This window comes from Amphiprion ocellaris, chromosome 2 (assembly GCF_022539595.1).
Source record: "Amphiprion ocellaris isolate individual 3 ecotype Okinawa chromosome 2, ASM2253959v1, whole genome shotgun sequence".
In the NCBI taxonomy this organism is placed as follows: Eukaryota; Metazoa; Chordata; class Actinopteri; family Pomacentridae; genus Amphiprion; species Amphiprion ocellaris.
Genome location: NC_072767.1, coordinates 29,528,378 through 29,543,537, shown reverse-complemented (window position 1 = coordinate 29,543,537; position 15,160 = coordinate 29,528,378). Strand labels below are relative to the sequence as shown.

General features: G+C 38.4%; 1 protein-coding gene across 4 annotated transcripts in view; it reads left to right on the top strand.

The window, feature by feature from the left end:
* LOC111562694 (inactive N-acetylated-alpha-linked acidic dipeptidase-like protein 2) overlaps nt 1-15,160 on the top strand; it is a 520,178-nt gene that overhangs the window by 303,975 nt on the left and 201,043 nt on the right. For all 4 annotated transcript variants that reach the window (XM_055016278.1, XM_055016281.1, XM_055016283.1 and 1 more), the window contains one exon: nt 8,465-8,608. In XM_055016278.1, coding sequence (XP_054872253.1) covers nt 8,465-8,608 — 144 coding nt within the window. The remainder of the gene's footprint in view (nt 1-8,464; nt 8,609-15,160) is intronic.

Sequence of the window (15,160 nt, the reverse complement as noted above, 5' to 3'; positions counted from 1 at the left end):
TTGTACTTTATTGAAGTATCTAGCAATGTTTTCACGTTGTTTTTTGATCAATCCTCATTCACAAATCCATCAAAGTCCTCATCTTCTGTATCTGAAATGAACAGCTGGGCTAGTTCTCCATGGAACACGCCAGGTTCCCGCTCGTCATTGTCAGAGTCAGTCTCGTTGCCGTGCGGCTCCTCATAAATGATGCCGGCTTTTGCGAAAGCTCGAACAACAGTGCAAGCAGACACGTTAGCCCAAGCATCCGCAATCCATTCACAAATTGTGGCGTAACTCGCCCGGCGCTGCCTCCCAGTCTTAGTAAAACTGTGTTCGCCATCTGTCATCCATCGCTCCCATGCCGTTCGCAACTTCACTTTGAACGCCCTGTTTACACCGATGTCCAGCGGTTGGAGTTCCTTCGTCAAGCCTCCCGGAATGATAGCAAGCTCCGAGTTCATTTGCTGCACTTGGTTTTTCACAGCGGCTGTGAGATGGACGCGCATGGAGTCACAGATCAACAGGGACGGTGACGCCAAACCGATGTTGTTTTGCATAATGCAAATACCGGCACTATATACCAACTGGGGGCGTGCCTTTAGCGTCTTCTTTCACGCCCACACTTCCCCCTTTAACGTTCTCATGCTGTCCTCTGTCACGTCCGCCTTTTCTCTATATAAGCAGCATGTCGGCAGGAAATGCTGTCAGTCAGTCAAGCGGAGCTCATCAAAGTCATACAGTAACATTTACAGATGTTGGAACTCGGTGCACACATAAGGCGCACCACATTATAAGGCGCTCCATCCCTTTTGGAGAAAATTTAAGACTTTTAAGTGCGCCTTATGGTCGCGAAAATACGGTACTTAAGATTCTCATCGTTCTTTGGTATTCAGTGTTTCCAAGACATCAGTTATTGAAACTAAAGGCAAGGATGTAATGAAGAGTAAAACTCGCTCTTCCTTTGTTTGTTTTACATATTATTTCAGTCACATCTTAAATCAACAGGAAGAATTTGAAGTGGTTTAAAAAAGAACATTGATTACCCAGAGACAAGAATCAGAAATCCCCATGGCACGAGAGACTGAAGGAGGCTTCTTAGAATCTCCTTAATTGCTGAATGAATCTTTTTTTTTTTTTTTAAAGGAGCATATGGAAAAATATATGAGGAATAATTAATGTTTACAACAATAGTTCATATTCTTCATGTTACAGTTCACATACATACTGCTCAAGCATTCGCTGTGGTTCAGGTGTTAAAGCAGGTCATCCACTAATCAGAGGAACATCCCCTAGATACTTGGTCCTTCAACATAATGAAGTGTTTTTAGGCAAGACACTGAACCCAAACCTGCTTTGATGACTGTGTGTGTGTGTGTGTGTGTGTGTGTGTGTGTGTGTGTGTGTGTGTGTGTGTGTGTGTGTGTGTGTGTGTGTGTGTGTGTGTGTGTGTGTGTGTGTGTGTGTGTGTGTGTGTGTGTGTGTGTGTGTGTGTGTGTGGGTGTGTGTGTGTGTGTGTCTGTGTGTGTGTGGGTGTGTGTGTGTGTGTGTGTGTGTGTGTGTGTGTGTGTGTGTGTGTGTATGGGTGAATGAGAAACACTGTAGAGCACTTTGAGTACCTCTCAGGTGCTCAGCATTGTGCATCACTGCATTCAATAGTGTTACAAAAAACGAAGAACTAAGCTCTCTGAGCTCACAAGCAAACTAACTGCAAGTTCATTCAGTTCATAAAACAACAGTAAGGTCCCACCATTGGGGCGCATACAATTGCCTGCTGCATCTCATTATGTGCAAACAGGTTTTCTATTGTAGAACAGGTTCTTCCAGAGCTGAGGCTCCTCCAAACTGGATGCTACAGTAAAAGCTGGTGTGACTAGAACCGTAGTCTGTCTCTGAGTTAACATTTAGGCACCTGCCAGTTTGGCAGGATAAAGCCGGGCTCTCACTACGGGAGGTTGAAAATCCCAATAGATTTTGAAATCGGCCTGCATCGCACACATAAGGCGAAACTTCACAGATATTCTTCTCTCCAATCTCAGACATGCATGCAATACAAGATTGGAAAATAATGGCACATCACACACTACAGGATGTTTTTGAGATTATCCAGCCAGAGGGAGCAGTCAGGGAGCAGAGCACCACCTCACTAGATCTCGTGGGGGATTAAGTGTAAACAGAATTGAGACTGTGGTGCAACTTGCTGTAATGCCAGCAATGCTTTGTTGTAACAAAAGCAGTAGGATTAATGATTCTGAATGAGAAAATGGCTGGGGAGATGTGGTCAGTACAGGATCTTTATACTGCAGTGAGAACTGGAGGTTAGATTTTAATTATCAGTTTTAAAACCTGTAGCTAACATTAGCCTCACGGGCCAGGAATGTTTAAGGTTTTGTAGCACTTCGTGATTATTATACCCATCCTGATTTTGACTAGTAAATTGTCAGAAAGACATGAAATGAGGATAAATTAGCCTGAAGCATCTGTAGTAGGAGTCCGGCCTACGTGTGGAAACAAATATAAGACATCCTGTAAGTTATCGTATATATAAATCTGGAATTCAAATCTTTAAAAGAACAAAGCCTTCAGATTTGGAAAAATTCTGAACTCCTACCTCTCTGTCCCAAGCGCTTACCACCAGATGGGTATTGCAATATAAGGTTGATCATAAACGTGAATTTGATATAGAAATGTCCACAGTACTGAGCCTTTCACTGCAGTTAGCAGGAGACTAACATTCAATATAACCACTCATCGCCAGCTTGCAGGTAAACCGACTGATGCAACCCAGCCAACCACTACAACATATGCAGACCATACAAGACAATGAAATCAATAACTTACTTATCTCGGAGAAGAGCGGCAAGCTGAGAACATAGTTGTACTGAACATTACTTCACTTCAACGAGCACTCTTCACTAATATTGACACCAGTTAAAAGTGTTTCTTGTCAGACTCTTTCTTTTTGGAAAGTTATTCTTATTGTTTGTGGGGTTGCTTTGCAATATAGTAGCTTAGTAATAGTGTTACTGCCGGTGCTTGAATGCCAATTATTTCTGCAGCCTTTATACCTTTTGGATGGATGTGCACGTCCATCTGCATTTGTAAAACAGCGAGTAGGAACTAAACCATTTCTGTTTCTGGAAACACCTGTGATTGACCAGATTCTTCCATCACAGGAAAGATTTTCTAAAGTCTGAAAGTGGAGCCAAGAGGAGGTGCAGAAGTCTATTTTTCTGTTGGGTTACCACCTAGGTTAGAATATGCTGAAAGGATGGGGATTTTTTTGTGTCAAAAAACCAAGTGCTTAACCCAACTTTAAGATGGAACCAAAATAGGAGCTAAGATGATGTTATATTATCTGCTCTATAGTCCTAAGTCAGTCAAGAACTGCTTCAATTTCGGTTATTTCTCGATTTGTTTCTTGGTTGATGCTCAAAAAAATCTATATTTTGTTCAGCATTAACCTCTTTTATTGCCTTGCTGTCGCATTTCTCCGACACCGTTTTCCATTTTTGTTTCACTGCTGTTCTTCCTCTTCTTCTCTTGATGTCCTTACTTCAGCTTTAGATCTTTCTTTCTTCCAACCTCTCATGTCTCCTCATCTCCTCTCTCCTCTCATTTCACTCTGCACATTTTCTCTCAAGCTTCTCTCTTGATCTGCTATTCACTTTTTGCCTTCTGTCCTCTATCCTCTCATCTTTCCCGTCTCGTTTTCCATTCTTCTCCAACCGCCACCTGACCCCCCACTTTGTCTGCTCTTTTTGCCTCATCCCCTTCCTCGCATGTTCTTCACCCTTTACCTCCTCGTCCTTCCCCCCTCTCTCCCCCTTGTCTTGTCTCCCGTGTCGTTCATGGATTATTAATCATCTTGTGGAGCTGGAATGCTACTGTGACACTCCGTGGACCAGCCGCAGAAAGCTATTGACTTTAAATTTGGTTCAAAGAAACCACGAGGGATTTTTCAATGGTTGCTGAACTTGTCCTCACTGCTAAGGTTAGAGTATAGATTATTCACAAACTTGGACAAAGTATGGATCAAGCTGCAAGAGAAGCAGAGAAGTAACAATATGCTTAAGTTAATGGGGTATACAAGATGCAAGTGGCTTAGGAAATCGGATATTAGGAAGCAGGAAGCATGCCTTTGTAATGAGTTATGACTGCCAGTTATGGCTGATTGCAAATCTCATTTGTTTGCAAACAAATTGTAGTTTAACTATGACAAAGGGCAAGAAACGTATAAGAACACTTTATTTTTTAAATTAGCATTTTCATTATTCCCTAATGAGATTATATTAAACAGATGTCCTGGAAACATTGGGGCAGTGCAGTAATAGTGTTGTGAGTTACATTATGGTACTATAAATTACAGTGTTGGTGAGAGAGGGATTTAGTTTTCTAAGTTTCTTGTCAACTCTGATATAACAAGTTTTTAGTGTGTATGTTTTTGAATCAAAATAAAAGCAGTAACTGTAACTAATTGGTAAATGTTATGATATTGCAGAATGCATCACATTATTGCAGTACAGACAAGTATAATATGATTTGTAGTGATGCATTTCTCAGCCTATTAAAACATCTCGCTTCGATTGGTTAGTTTGTCCATGTGCTGGTTCTGGCATGGAAACCGCCTTTCAGTTTCTACACCGAACAAACCCCATGAGTCCATACAAGAACTAGAAGCCTCACAATCTGGATTTAACTTCCTGTAACAGATACTCACATTGATGATTTGATTTAACAGGGGATATAACTAATGAGGCCTTAAATGATTTATCAGTTCCTTTTACAGAGCGTGTTGGAAAGATTTTTGTCAGTTTTCAGAGTTAGTTTTCTTTGTACTTGTGCTGCATTTTCAGAACAGTACAGACAAATTGTTATTTGAGTCGTAGGAGTCAACAGTAATACAATGTTTTCCTCAACTTTCTGATGGGATCATCATTACACTTAGGTTGGTGTAAAAAAAAAAAAAAAAAAGTCAGAATGAGCATTTTGGCATCACATGAAAATAACTTTATTAACTGTATTTAACTGTAGCAAAGTTGCTATGGTAACAAAAAAAAGCCTGGAGTATAATAACAAGGAATGAAACACATCTACCAAATCTAAGAAAATGTCATTTTTTTCAATATGACGTCAACAAGGGAAGATTTAATTGTCCTTTAATGATGTCTTGGGCAGAGAATTTAAGCGTTTGACTTGGTGGTTAAAGCCAACAGGAACACCAAAAACATCTTTATGATAATTATGATGTACATTCTGAATATTAAAATGCAGCAGAATCAGACTCTGTGTCTGTGTATTGGAAGTATGAGCATGCATCTGCATAATCTCTTGTGTACCTCTACGTACAATTAACTGTTTGTCAGTTAATGTGTGTGTAGGAAAGTCTAGATTGCTTTCTTCAGGAATAATATGTTGATGAAGCTGCAAACATCTAAGATCTCTCGAGCCATTTAACTCTTTAGTCCGTTTGAAGATTCACTGTCGAAACCTCATCCGTAAGAATTATGGGAGAGAATAGTAATTGGTCTCCTTTGGATAATTTTTCTGTACGCTCTTGCATACATGATTAGTCCCGGTTTTTACCACGTGAAGAGATAAGTGAAGAGATTGGGCTCCAATTTTGTGGAGGTGCGACAACATCGACAGTGCAAGTAGCACTATGGCAGTATGACATTTTTCTGATGAGCCCATACATTTGCTATTTGGCTGCCATTGAAAAGTTGTCGGCCTTGACTAAGTCATATGCAAATGATACTACAAAATAAACAAAACCGCCTCATACATCAGACTTTGGGGTTACAATTCCTGCTTGTTCATGTCGGGGAGGCAAGTGGGGAAATTGAAATACCAGGCCTTTTTATTCTGTTCGTCCTTGCCTGATTTATTATTTTTTATTCAGCATTTTATGTTTCATTCTTAAAAAGCATTGTATTTCAAACAATTCTCTCACTTTTTATGATATGATGTAACTGTGTGAGATAGAGTCCCTCTGTGGTTTTTGATTAAATCCCCAAAGACTAATGTCTGTCTGGCAGAGTTAAATATTTAATAGTTGGTTTTTTTTTTTTTTTTGTCTTTTTAAATGCAAATAATGACTTCTGCTCTGCAAATTACTTCGGTGTCAGTTTACACTATCACTTCCTCAAGAATGTGCACACGTATAAGATCCTTGCCTATCATTTACTGCCCTCCACTCATTATAGCTCAAGCACATCGGCTCACTCCACTTAAACACTATAAAACTACTATATGCTATCCACTGGCAGGTTGTAATAATTTAGTTTTTCAGTAATACATGTTGAAACCAGAAAACAATTCTGAAGAACAATAATGATACATAAAGCCCCACTCTGCAAGATGACAGAATTTATTTATTTCTATTCATAAAACTCAGGAAATCTACATCTGTGTTCTTGAGACTGACATCGGTACACTGCAGTTTGAAGTTGGAAATGCTCAGATGTGGCACTGGCTGCTTATTTCACTCAAGATTTATCTTTTAGCATATAAAAAATACAATACTGACATGTTAACATTTTGAGTGGAGGGGATCTTTTAAACAGAAATAATCCAACAACACAAATGCTTTCAAACTATTAATTCTCCTATTTATTTGTATTGGCACTTTCTACTGTCTACCAGATTTCGAGCGCTGTGTCCTCGTGTTGCGCTCCTCTGCATCCCAGACAGCAAAGTGATATCCATAAAACATCTTTTGTAAAGCTGCTGCTACACCGTGAGTGGCACATCTGTTTGAGGACGATGAGACCAGTGATGTGTGCTTTGAGACACCTGCAGTCCATGCGGGACCCGACGCTATGTGCTAGCTAATTTAGAGTGTTTCCACACCTGCAGTTGAACTGAAACATTGTCTTTTAGTTGTAGTGCTGTTTGTGTTCACACTGACTGGACACATATAAATAAGCCTTCATGTAAAATTGTATGGACTGAAAGGGAAATAATTTTGTCAGGATAATCCCCACTCTTGTGATGACTTGCATATTTGTTTCCGTGGTAACCAGAAAATGTTGCACAAATACCCATTTCCTGTCAGTTTACCACATGGGCACAGAAAATAGCTGTTTTTACCTGTTAATGTTAAAACATGTCTTTTAAAAACATTAACAACAGAGGGAATCATTGTGTCAAAAGCCAACCAGTAGATTTACTGTAAAGTGGAAATGTCATGCTATAAACTGAACTTGCATGTATCTGGAGTATTTATTAATTTTGTTTTCATTTAATGGCGGCAAGTCTAATGTCTCTTGCAATGCTCACGTAGTACAAACTTCATCTCTATTACTCACAAGTTCACCAGATTTAGGGGACGGAGGAGAAAAACTAAAGAAAGAAAGACACAAACAAGTCGGACATAACAATGGGAATGAAGATAACAGGAGCTCGGGAATGTACGCACACACCTTTGTCCTGGATGGATGAAACCTGTGAAGGACAAACAATATCACTGGTAGCCAAGTAACACCACTGAGATAAGAATGCAGCCAGGTGGATCAGACCCTGCTGCCCATGGCGATAACTGCGAGACGAAATAAACAACACTCAACCAAACAACTTAAGCTTTGTCGTGTGCCAGACTCCACTGTGTTTTTGTTATTATTTTCATGTCATTTCTGTTTTGATAAATAGGATGCTGTTGAAAGAGTACAGAAAGTAGAAGTAATATCTCTGCATTCACATCCTGTTGGGTTGACTATTGGTTGTCCATTGAAGACTATCATGTACTTCTATTGTCGTCTTTATATAATGGCTACAGTTTTTATAAAAGGTGAACAATAAAGTCAGTCGGTGACTTTGGGAGTTTGTATACACACTTTTTAACCATGGCATCTGTGCAAGAACTTTGACAGATTTAAAAATTAACCAAAAGACAGAATGCCATTTATGTTGGGACTGCTGCTAAACTACAGACTTTATTAGCCCTTGTTGTAGCTTCATAAATATTTCCTGAATTGTATGGTCAGACGTCTATAAACTCATAGTCGTATTTTTCATATGATTCTCAAATACACGTCAGAAAAGGTAATTTTACATAACTTTTTAAACCAATGTTGGGTCAACATCTACAACAAATTTCAGAATTGGAGCAGCTTCAACAGATACAATGTTCAGATTTTGCTGCGCTTACGATAAAGGTCAATTATATGCATTTGTTAATGTTATCTCCACATTTGTTTTTACAGGACAGCTATAATCATTTTATCTCCAAATGGTTTCACAGATACATACAGTAGCTGCTGTGTCTCTATTCCTGTTGAAAGTTATTAAATGTTATCATAGGAAAAAGAAAAAGAAGAACCTTGAGAAATTCCATGCATTATATAGCGGCTGTAAGGGGGAATCAGAAGAAAACTGTTAGTTACATAAGCTTCAAGATGTCCTTTTTACTCTGACTCTTCTGCTTTCCTTTTTTTCGCCTTGGTTTTCACTGATTCTCTCTCTTTTTTTTTTTTTTTCTTTCTAGGTGGGTGGTCAAAAGAGGCTGGAGGAAGTTTGACATCTTTGTTGGTTCAGCCCATTTCTGCCTTGCTGGCAAAGACATTGCTTTCTTCTCCATCCACCGGGCAGGGAGACTCCTGCATTCCTCTTGCCATGCCTCCCAACACAGGTAAATACACAAAATATAGTATGACATGTTTGCTGCTGAAGCCTCATTATCACTAAAACTTTCACAAATGCAATATATATATATATTTTATCTTTCATAACATCAAACACCAAAGCCCTAAGTGAAAGTGGAGGGTTTGTGCATGTCTAGGGTATAACAGTATACTACGCTGTATAGCGCATCTGACTGACAGTATGATTTATGCTGGGTTTGCCATGATCCAGGTGTTAAACAGGAGAGACTGTGCCTGAAGGAGAAGCTCTTGATTTTCTATTCATCTGAATTCAAACCACTTGCTATTGTCCAGGTCTCCGTAGAAAGAGAGATTTTAAGGACTTCCAGGTTAATAAAAGTTGAATAAACATTGGCATTTGTTTTGTCTAGTTTGTACTGTGGATACAAACATGGGCTTCCATCACAGGGTGGCTGGTTTCACCCTGAGGTGCAAGTTAAGGAGACCTGAGGGCTTCTTAACTACTAAGCAAGTCTGACATAGCCAGGCCTTCTTTGTGTTGATGATTTGACAAAATCTAAAACCCTAATGAGAAATGATGGGTGCCACAATAGTGGTCATCAACATCTTTTGTCAACTAGGTTTTCTTCATCAGCCTCTGAGTGCTCACCTATAACAGAGGGTGTTTTTTTGATGCATCATATGACTCATCCTCTGCACAAGATGGGCTGGCAGTGCACCATATACTTCAGTCCAGATGAGCAGGCTGTTATAATGGGGAGTTGTGAAGAACAGAAAAATATATTATTACAGGAAAAATCACTGAGAGGAATGCTGAAACTGTTAAACGTGTAAGTTCATACATTCATTTAAGTGCACTCTCACTGCAGCTACTTATTTCTATCATGACAGCTGCACATTAGAGCTGTTACACTTTCAACTTTATTCATTGTAACATGAAACTCTAGAAGTGCATTTAGGTCTGACATTGCCCCATAATGAAGGAGACATGGAAATCACTTTAGGTTTGGGCCAAATCAAAGTGAAATTAATGCTATTGATTGAATATTCTCTGTGATAAATACCAATAGATTAATCAGTTTTCTAATCTGTGTTCTATTAGCTGCAGTAAGAGAAGTGCTATCTAAACTTGGCAGAAAATAGGGACAATGTATTAGGACAAATTAATGCATTTCTTGCATCACCAACACAGTGCATACAGTGTGCACTACTGTAAGTGCACAGGTACTGGCATTTCTACATGCCATATGGCTCAACAGGTTTGGAGATATAATCGTCCCTCAGCTAAGTCTACATTACTCTGAGAGAATGTGATAAGGAGAGGAAAAATGCAAAAGGCTGGCGCTTCTTACAGCCGATTTAAATCCCAAACTCTGAACGTGACCTCCTCTGAAGCTGGGTCAACTTCATGACATTAAAATCTGACTTTAGGCTTAACAATACCTCACTGTGCCATTTATCTCATTTCATAGCACACCCATTAGATATCAGGAAGTTTAGAGAAAACCACTGTTCCCTTCCACTGTGGTAATGTTCTTTAAAAAGGAGATAAAAATTGTATCTCTACATATTAAACCTAACAACTCAGGATCCTCCAAGACTATTTTGCTCTACCTCCACCACTTTCTGGACAGAGCAGTGAACATTTCGACGAAAGAAACAATAATTGATTCTATTTATGTCCGTTCGTGTCAGCAGATGAGTTCATCCTAAAAGAATAAATCAATCCATTAACAAGGCGTGAGTAAGCAGTCTGCAGTATATTATCATCTGTCCTACAGATGTCCTGCTACAATCCAATTACAAGCTTGGTTGAGATTCCTTTCAGTCATTCAGAGTGCAGTAGCAGGACACATCACAATGTGTCTATAATTACACTAAAGATGGGCATCTAAGATTAGATTCAGACCAAGCAATTATTCTATTAACCAATCAACAGAAAAATAATCAGCAGCTTCTTTATTTAACTATTAATTATTGGGATTTTTTTTTTTTTTTCAAGTAAAGACACCACACATTCATTTGTTCCACTTTCTACAATGAGCTGTTTAACTGCAAACTGAATATCACTTATTTCTGGAGTGTTGTTCAGATAAAACGAGAAATTTGAAGACATCAACTTCAACTTTAAAACATTTTTAAGAATCCTTTTTTCATATTCTAACTGAAGAATTTATCAGTCAAGAAAATAATTGGAAAATGAAACATTTGACAACAAAATTAAAAGTAGATGATTTCTGAATATCATTTTACAGGCCCATGCACATAGGCTCATTTTTGATAATATGCAAGGATTAGATTTTTGACTCTGGAGTTAAAAGCCCTGACTTAAAAAAAGAGAGAAAAGTTACACAAATCAATAAAATAACAAAACGAAGAAAGTCTATATTTTAAGGTCACCGCTTCACTGCAGGAATGTGTGTGTGAGCTGTTGTTTTTGTATCAGTGTGCTCCATCTTAATGGATCTCCTTTCGCCTCCGCCTACCTCTGCCAACGTATCAGTCACACTCCATGGTGACTCATAGAGTTTATAACCTGGAATTTCCAGCAAACATCGCTTGGTTAAGTCACAGATGTGACCTGAATGCCTCCTATCCACTGCAGCTCAAACATCCACAGGAAGTGTTTCCAAAGCAGTGTTTCTCCATACAACCATAACTTATTTGTTTTTATATTGTATAGAAGTCATGTTCCACACAGTAATAAATCTAATTTATTGTGCTTTTATTAATATCACATATTGCAGCAACATTGGTTGATGATCTGAAATAGAAGTTGCTCTTTGAGTTCCCTACACGCACACAGAACAGTCTTGACAACTTCTCTCAGAATAATAGAAGTCTATTCACTCTTTGTACACAAAAAGGACATTATGGAGAAATGCAGGCCATAGTCAAACATGGGACATGACAATTACAACCATGTCAAGGAAGTGATCAAGAGCTGAATCAACTTTACATTCTGTGAAAAAAAAAAATCCCTTAAGGCCAATAGAAGAGGGAATGATGTTGAGATAATGGATGAGCAGTACTTCTACCTGAAGATATTAGAGTTTTCACTGCATAAAAGGGGGGAAAAAGTTTATTAATGAATTGGAATAAAAATTAATGTGAAATTAACACACTGAATCACTGACTGGTCGTTATCACTACCCATATTAGTAACTCTTAGCAGTGGGCCTCCTCATGTCTTTATTTTATTTAGTTTGCGTCGGCTAGTTTTGTATAACTGGCAGCAGACTGAAAATGACCCAAAGACTTAATTTTAGGTTAAAATAAAAAAAAAAAACAAAAAAAAAACAAAACTGGGAATGCAAGAGAGGAAGAAACTAGTTAATTTTGTATTTGGTTTCATTTTCATGTTTCATTTGGCCTGACAATGTCTTTACTTTCATTCACTCAGTAATACTTCAGTTTGGCACAATAAGATAAGATAAGATAAGATAAGATAAAGTTCTTTATTTCTCCCCACTCCAGGGGAAATTTACATTGTTACAGCAGCTTTATTTACAATATATACAAGGGTGAAAAAAATTTTTAACAGAAAAAAATAAAAATAAAAATAAAGTTTAAAACCTGAGGTAGTTCAATTAGAGTAAACATAGAGGTCCAATTTGGAGGGCAACGGGGCAAATCACACTTAGACACTACATTTTACATCACCTGTAAATAAATGAGTGTATTCAGTCATTCTCAAAATAAGACATACACCATCATACAGTGCAAGGAAATCCATGAGACCCTCTTTATTTATGTTACTTTTATGAAATTCTATGTGTTCTTTTCGGCTGGGTGAATATGTATTTGCTGTTCCGACACGCGACATCCCTTCAACAGAACTGATATCATGAAACAACCAAGTCCACACTAGATTGGAAATTATAATGAGTCACAGATCTGCAGCGTTAGTGAAGTTGTTGGTGCTGTTTATCAAATGTTGTCCGACTCTTCCTGAAGTTCTTGGCAAAGGTGGCAGATATTCTGAAGGACGCTATCATGTAAAAAGATTGTTTGTCATATCATGCTGTCTGAAATTATTTCTTTAATGGCAAAGTTAAAGCTGTGGATATTCAGGAGGGCTGAACTGCTACAGTCTTGAAATAGTCCCTTAGTGGCCATATAAAGGATTATCTCTGCTGTGGAGAAGACGGCCATAGAGTGATTATGTTGTATCAGCACAAAGTGGGAGAAGGTCGGGGTGGATGGATGGGTCAGCAAATGTTGGACTTCACCTACTGGCATTCAGCATTGCTGTCTTTTAATCATGACCGTGACCTTGTAATTGTCACTGACCATAGCCAATTCATTTTGTGGCCAAGCCTGACCAAACTTTAACTTGACATTGTCAGATCAAAGAACATTATTAGTTTTACAACTATGATTTTTAACACGTTTAGAAGGCAGACATACAGACAAGTGAGGCCATCTGCCATTGAGGATGTCTGATCAGAAATGCTTTCATGTGTTATTCTAGAGAGTGTTTAAAATTCACCATGTAATAACAGTAACAAACTTGTCAATTTTAGCTGTGGTTGTGATATTTTCATTCTATTATTTTTTTTATTTATTGTTTTAGTGTCTGAATGCCGCTTCAGAGGTTTTTCAATTTTTGGGTGTCCACCAAGTACTAACTCTCAGAAACTTCAATCTAAAGCGTTGGGTTATTGTGCTTGAAGCAACTATATCTGTTGACCTTTAGTGCAGATAAATAAACGGCAAGGGATAAAGGTAAGGAGGCATGCAACAATAACATTTACTTTATATGTTATAAGCAGTTGTATCTGTCGCCCGCTCAGAAGACTGGCCAGTAACTCATGTAGAGTGCTGCTCCATTATTTTCTTTGTTTTAACACAGTGCAGTTTAAAAAAAAAAAAAAAAAAAAAACTATTCCATTTTTGCCTGTGCATGCCATCCTTGCTCTTGTTATTATGAGCAGTTCAATTACTCCAACTGTTTTTATTGCAATACAGTTTTCATTGCCTTGAAATGTGGCTGGCTTTCGGGTGCACCTCATGACCAGGCTATCATCAGAAAGCTGCAGTTGTTAATTAACCTACACTGAATGAGCTGAGAGCAGAGATGCAGGGACAAGCTCTTACTGTTGGAGTCACCATGACCTTTTCTCACACAAAACAGAATGAATAGATAGATGGAATGATTAAATAAAAGAGATACTTTCTTGTGACTAGGGTTTCCACATTCCTCCTTGAAGGCAAAGAAAGGCACTAAAATATGAGTGTAGCAGGCCAGAACATTACAGAGCCTCAGGGCAAAGATGGTCATGAAATGCTCGTGAAAAGTATGACACTTGCTTTTTACACAAAGCGTAAAAGCATGCCCAAAAAAGAAGACAGAAATCAGTAAGTGCAGCAATGTCAATACCAGAAAAGTATTTTCTCTCGCACTAGGTGGAAGAATTAAAGTAAAATCAAAAATATTGCAAAAGAAAGCAAAATAAATGTGTAGCAAGACGGTGTAATTTCCTTTGTCAGACAGACATAATAGATAACAAGCAGGTGTATTTTCCTATTATTCAAAGACTTGGGTGTTGTGAAGAAATATAGAAAGAGAGGGCTGATGGAAAAAAGCCAGAACGCTTTGAGTGAAATAATTACATAAGTTGTTAAGCAGGTGACATGTTCACCATCTTAGTTTAGAGTTTTAGCATGCTAGCATTGCTTTTCTAGCAACATCACCACAAGTATAGACTTCATGTTTGTATGAAAAGAAAGATAAGGGCACAATTGATAAGGAGTCATCTTCTGTGGACTGTGAATATGGGAGACTTTGTGATCATCCATCCAAAAGTTGTCAAGATATTTTTCTTAACACCATAAATGTCAACTCTGTTGTGGTGCAAAAGAACATGTCATGGGATAACCAAAGTCAACAAGATCCATCCTATGAGGTTCCAGCCTGGATCCAAGTGATGGACGACTGACTTTCCATGGCAAAACCCATGTCATTAGCTAAAAGTGACTAAAAATTCAAGAGCAAGAACTTTTTTTTTCCATAATATATCTCCCTATTGCTCCATTCCACTAAGATAAAGCACCTAGGAAAATCTGGTTTCAAATATTATACAGAAGAATGGGTCACTATTCCAAAAAAGATATTTAGCTGTCATGTTTTCTACCAAACGCCATTCCTCTGAAGATTTTTTTTTTTCAATGAATTGGTAGTAGAAATGTTAATGACATGCATCATGAAGCAAAATAACTTTTGGTGGTGTTCCTTATTTCCCTAACATTGTGTTTCCTGTTGTATCTGGCATTAGGACAATAGCAGCAGATACTCTGGTTCTGGTGTGTCAGGGCCTTTCCAACTCATCTCATGGATGCTTGATCAGACTGGGATTCAGGAAGTTTGGAAGCCAAGTCAACACTTTTAGGTTCCTTAAGCCATTCTTGAGCAATTCTCGTGATGTGGGAGGGCGCATTGTTGTGCTTGGAGAGGCTTTTGGGGAGTCTTATTGCCATTAAGAGGTGTGATGGGCTGCGAACCATGTGTATGTTGGTGGTATATGTTAATGTAACATCCAGATGAATACCAGGACTCAAGGTTTCCCAGCGGATTA